The sequence below is a fragment of the Rhinolophus ferrumequinum genome, chromosome 18, assembly GCF_004115265.2.
Source record: "Rhinolophus ferrumequinum isolate MPI-CBG mRhiFer1 chromosome 18, mRhiFer1_v1.p, whole genome shotgun sequence".
In the NCBI taxonomy this organism is placed as follows: domain Eukaryota; kingdom Metazoa; phylum Chordata; class Mammalia; order Chiroptera; family Rhinolophidae; genus Rhinolophus; species Rhinolophus ferrumequinum.
In genome coordinates this window covers 2,822,053-2,828,052 of record NC_046301.1, presented here as the reverse complement: position 1 = coordinate 2,828,052, position 6,000 = coordinate 2,822,053, and the positions used below count along the sequence as shown (strand labels likewise).

Sequence of the window (6,000 nt, the reverse complement as noted above, 5' to 3'; positions counted from 1 at the left end):
AAGTACACACTGTTCCCCAATAAAGTCCTGTTCCCCTTCCCCAATAAAATCTAAAAAAAAAAAAAAATGTTTAAAAAAAAGAAAAAAGAAAAATAAACGTACTTATGGCCTGCATGGAAGCTTTCCATGCATCTCTCCGTTTTGAGTCCTATTAGTGGCAAATATGCTCCATAACCACCCTGCACTCTGTCTGAGGCAAACACAAGCAAATGCCTACTTATTTCCTAGAATCACCAGGTCCAAACTCTTCATTTTCTTATCACAGTTTATTGTTGTACATATGAGGTACCATGCTCCTATCAGAATTAGATCCAGGTTTTTTATTTTAAAAAACTCAGACAAAAAACTGTTTCTAGTAATTTTCATTCAATGTGAATGACAAGCATATTATAGCTATAAACACTGAAATACCCATTTCATTTCTTCCTGAGGAAGTTTCATATTTTAAGCAATGAAAAAGAAATTCTGTACAAAGCTAGTTTTAGATCACATTATCTCACATTCTTCTCTCATGTGTGTGTTTGTTACTTCCAGAATAGCCTAATAACCAGCTGGAGTATACAATGTAGCGAGTATATATAATCGTATATATAATCGTCTAGAATTTGATGTTGCCTCTGAGATACATTGAGTAGCCGTCCAAAGCCCTCTCAAAGGTTTGGGGCTCTAGGTAGCATGATCCCTGTACCAGGAATGAGTAAATTTTGGTATAATCTCTCCCTTTTCTCTCCTTTCATATACAAGATCCACTATGATTTCCATATTTGTCTTAAAGAGTGAGCTGGTCAGTTCACTCAGTTTACCTAGACAAAATCATGCCATTGGCATTTTTGTTTAGAAGTTTAAATGCACATCTCATCATTAAAACATAAACGTATCTGTTTCTTTATTTTTCTTTTTTTCCCTTTTATCAGTAGAAATACTGTCAAAATGAAAACATGGTAACATTGGGGCTGATTCCCACTGTGTTTGACCCTCTTAAGCCAGTTTTCTTAAAATCACTACATTCATTTTCCTCGCAAGTTGGGTATGTGCTGCTTCAGAAAGGCAGCAGGAAGCATGGAAACTGAGTTTGCCAGATTTGTCCACATGACTTTGATTTTGCTTTTACAGGTAGGAGTCTTAAAAATTGGTTCTTTCTCCAATTCTTTCTGCCAACAGCTTGTTTGTTTAAAAATTTGTGTGTCATTTGGGTACATGCAACTTTAAAAACAATTTAATTAATAATTATAGTATAATTTTTAAAATTTATAGTAAGTGGAAGGATGTCAAAATTTGTTTTATAATCAGTGAATGATTGATATAGTTTCACACATAACCACAATGAAAATAGTTGGGCTTTAGATTTTCCTTGCATATCTTTTTTTTTCTAATTATACTTTCAATAACTTTTACTTTTATAAAGGCTTATACTCGTATAAGCATATCAGGGAATTTATTTACTACTTAAGTTTTTTATCTGTAGAGTACATTTAAAAATTAAGTAAATGTAAACACAGGGAAATAAGTATGACATTCTTTTCATTTTTGAGTATGTTGTTAATCATGTAATCTTTTGAAATTTAAGTGTCAGTATATTTTAAGAACTATACCTGGCTCGTCTTTGTACTTCTTCCATTTAACTTAGTAGATAACCATAAATTTAACTATGTTCTATTGTCTTCCATGAGAGTGATGTATGAAACTTTCTAAAAAATTGGGACTCGGCCCCGCTTATTTTTTTCTGCATTGTAGTAAAAGTATCATTGCAAATTTTGGATTAACAATCATATATTAATTTGTTTTTTGATATAAATCTCTACATTATACAATTTCATTTTGAACTATCTGGAAAAATGTAGTTTTTCTATAATTTAAATGTAAATAGCTTAACATATCATCTAGAGAAAATGTCCTTCATTTTCATTTAATAGGTTTTGTTCTGGGGAATGTTGAAAAAAAAAGTTATTTGAAAGTCAATCTGTTTCTGGAGATGACACATAACTCAGATTCTATGCAAGCATTTCTCTAGAAGCAGTGAAGACTGCTGGAGACTTACAGCTCAAAGAAAGGGGACACAAGTTGTCGACGATACATCTTCAGACCTGTATAATTTCTCCCTTTTAGAGGGTTTAGTCAGTACACTTGACGTTGTTATTTACTGACTTGGAATATTCAGTGTATTTCTATTTACCATCCAATGGCTTTACAGCAGTATAACAATTACATTATGATAGAGGAGTTAGTAAATGTTACATAAATGCACTAGACTATGTGTTTGAAAAATCACTTTTTTTTTTGCTATAGCAGTTATTTTTTTTAATGCAGATAAAGCTCATACATAATTTTTCCATTCTGCACTGGCACAAATTGTAGTTTATAGTTCTTTCTAGATACTTTAGTGGGTTTATATTTCGGCAAGCATTTCTCATGAGTGTTATGGCTTTGCCATTTTATGCTGCCTTGTGATGTTTATGCTGCTTTGTGTTTTGTAGGACCCTTTATAGACTCAAAGAATAAGAAAACATTGTACAGGCAAACCGCTCTAAACAGCTACAGAAACACGATCTCAGTTGATATAGGAAAGTGTAAATGTTACTGTGAAGAGGCGCAGGTCTGCATTTGTGTTTGGCATCTGTGTTGGGTGCTGTGGCATTCCGCATGAGTGCACAGTCGTCTACGATAATCCCACAGGCCCAAGTGTGGGTGAGAAAAAGGCCAGAGGCCCCTAGGCTTCCAGCAGGTAGTTTAATCTTTCTTTTTTCCCTAATCATCCACATGGAAGGAACTTTGTTGTTTTTTTTTTTTCATTTGAAGAGGTATATTTTCAAACAGCCTTTTGGTAGCTTCTGGAAGCTTTGGCAGGGTGGGTGTTGCATGGAGTGTGGAGTCTCAAGACGTCGTCCCAGCGCTACCTCACTTTCTGCAGCTCGTGCCTCAGCCAGGCCGGCAGGGGCTGCCCCAGCCTGTGCAGCAGCTTGGAGAGCTCCACGTTGTGCTGTCGGTAGTAGGTAGACAGGAAGGCCCTGCTCTGAGGGGCGGGAGAGAAAAACGCATTTCACTGCACGTTACGTGTGCTCAGACCCTCCGCGGCCCCAGCTTTCGTCTGCGTGGAGCGCAGCGTGCCTGCACCGAGACTCACGCTAAGCTGTGGACTGTTTACTCAGGACAATACACACACGGAGACACTGTCCTTCACAATGCACGCCCTACGTACACACACTGTTTTCACTCCCGTGGCGAACCGTACAAATGCAGGAGGCGAGCCAGGTAACGGCAACCCGCTGTATTTGCACTCTGAGACCCAAGAAAGGAAAAGGATGTCTTGCAAGCTATCCTGACTTACCCGGAGGTGGATTGTCCTTCAATAAATCAAAATATTTTAATAACTGAAAGTGCCAGAAGTGGGCGTGGCTGTGCTGTGAGGCGGCCCTGGGGGGGGGCGTTTACACAGTTCGATGGCCCAGGTCTGGAATGCTAGGGGCGGGGCTCTACGCCTGTAGCTGTGCCTCCCACTTTGTACGAGGCGAGATTTTTCGTTGAGTTGAACTTTTAAAAAGTTTTTATTTATTTCCTTGTGCTACGCTTTCAAATGCCATAGAAAAAGCCTCGTCTTGTATCCATCATTTCCTGTGATGGATGCGGGCAGCGCTCCTAACCATCGGACGCGGCCGGACACTTGTGCTCTGTGCTCAGCACCGCTGCCATCAGGCAGCACCCGGCCTCTGGCTGCCTTACGAGTCCGTCCACCTCATCCCTCGGTCGGGTCCCCCGCAGCCCACAGACCCAGCTGGCAAGCTCAGGCCAGAGAAAGGGGGACATCAGTTCTGTCCGCCAGACACTGCGTCCCGTCCCCGAGCCCCGTGGTTCTGCGCCGCCTTCGCTCCAGCCACACCTGGAATCCAGGGAGGGGGAGGGGGCCTGCTCTTTGGGTGGAGCCTGAGTGTCTGAATGTCTCACTGTGCATCGTTCCTCTCTGTGACTGAAGCCCTGTGTGGAGCAGCTCCAGCCGGCTTGTCCCCCACTATTTCCCATACGGTAACTGACTGCCCCCCATGAGCTGGCTTTAGCACCGAGCCTCCGGGGATCCGTCTGGACTGTCCATGCCTTTGGGGTTGGGATGGAACTTCCTGGAACTGAGGGCTAGCTCAGCTGCTTCAGTCGCTGGCTTGTGGGCATCCTTTTCAAACCTGCATGTTAACAGTTCAAAGCTTAGTACCCCAGTAATGATTATCATGCAGAGGGTCACTCTGCACGACTACTGCGGAGTGACTTAGGGAAACACAAATAGAAGGCTTGTAGTAGTATTTTCAATTTCCAGTTGATGCATTTCCTGCCTTGGTTTCAGTTAATGTTCTTAGTGCTAATATTTCTGTGCGTGTATCAGTTTGTTTTTTTTTTTTTTTTGAATGAAATACTACCTTCTTTGTTCTGATTCAAAATGGAAAGTCCTGTTGTTTTCCTTTATTCTTGCCTGACAGGTGATACATCATTGGAAAGATCAAAACAAGCATTGATATCCAAATGTCACTCTTCATTTTTAGAAAGCTTGACTTTTGATTTTAACCACTTTTCTAAGAAAGTAAACCTATTATTATTTAGCATTTTCCTTATTTAGTTTGTAAGTTAAGCTCTCGACTTACATCAGGACCCATCGGGGGGTATTTTCTTCCTTTGCTCTTTCCAAGGCATTTTGTTTTACCTTCTTCCAGTAACTGACACCAGAAACCTTTATGAGAGTCAAACCTAAAAACATTAAAAATACAAAAAAACAAGAAAAGCATTTTTTCAAGCAATTTATAAGCTCTACTGACCCCAACCATGAATATTTTTAATTGGATATTAATCTGTAACCAGGGAAACTGGCATATTTTTTGACTATATCACTTTGCACAAAGTCGTTTGGCATCTTCTGAGTTCCCAGTCCATCTGTCATCTTTGTGAGTGTGCCAAATGCCTAATAGAAAAATTGTCAGCAGAAGGTCTCCTATTAATAGAAATTAATAAGCCTACCTCCTTCATCTGGAAGGAAAAAATTTTAAAAATTTCAAGCCCATTCTTTCCCTTTGTAGCGTTTACAAAAGACAAGCCAGGCTCCACCCATATCTGGATTTATTTACACAGTACGTGTGCCATACAATTACAGGTAGTAGAAGAGACAGGGTTTTGGTGCCACGACTAATTAATTGCAAGATTGTTTAGCTACAGTCCATTTCCAGAGCTACGTTCATAGTTTGCCATGAGCTCTGTATTAAAGTAACAGCACCTTTAAATATGGATTTTCACTGCAAAATTATAACCAAAGTAGCACACTAGATTTATATTGTCGTTTACCAAATACATCACCTCACTTTCATTTGAGCTTTCATTATAACCCCTAATGACCTGCAGTGTAGGTCTCTTCCCATTTTATGGCACTTAGTGTAGTGTATGGCTTTCTGGGATCATTCGCCAAATGATAGCTGAGTATAAATGAAAAAGAAAGGTGTATTTGTCACATTTTATTTTTAACAGCTTTTTTGAGGTATACTTTGCATCTCATAACACTCACCCATTCTAAGTGTACGATTCAGTGACGTGTAGCAAATTAATATAGTCGTATAACTGTCCCCCCCAATCCAGATTTAGAACATTCCCCCATTCCAGAATCCCTCAGCGCTCACTGCAATTGGTCCCTGCTGCCACCTCACGTCCCGGGCAAACCCTGATCTGCTTTCTTCTTTAAATCTGTCCCTTGTGGACATTTCCTTTTCTATTTTTATTTTTTGGCCAAATTTTCTTATTCCATTTACACGTTGATGAACACTTGGATTGGTTCCTGTTTGGGGTTATTGCGAAGAGTTCTGCTCTGAACGAGTCTTTGTGGACCTAGCATTTCATTTCTCTGTGGGTAGATTCCTAGGAGTGCAATCGGAGTGTTTGTAAACATGTTTAAGTTTTAAGAAACTACAAAACTGCTTTTCCAAAGCGGCCGTATGTTATACGCCACGAGCAGCGGTTGGGGAGGGTTTCGGGGTCACC

General features: G+C 40.1%; 1 protein-coding gene across 1 annotated transcript in view; it reads right to left on the bottom strand.

The window, feature by feature from the left end:
- Positions 1-234: 234 nt before the first annotated feature.
- The window catches only part of LOC117038149 (bifunctional heparan sulfate N-deacetylase/N-sulfotransferase 3-like), a 109,137-nt gene continuing 103,371 nt past the window's right edge, over positions 235-6,000 (bottom strand). The window contains 2 exon segments of the mRNA XM_033134829.1: positions 235-3,010; positions 4,623-4,725. Coding sequence (XP_032990720.1) covers positions 2,891-3,010; positions 4,623-4,725 — 223 coding nt within the window. The 3' untranslated portion in view covers positions 235-2,890.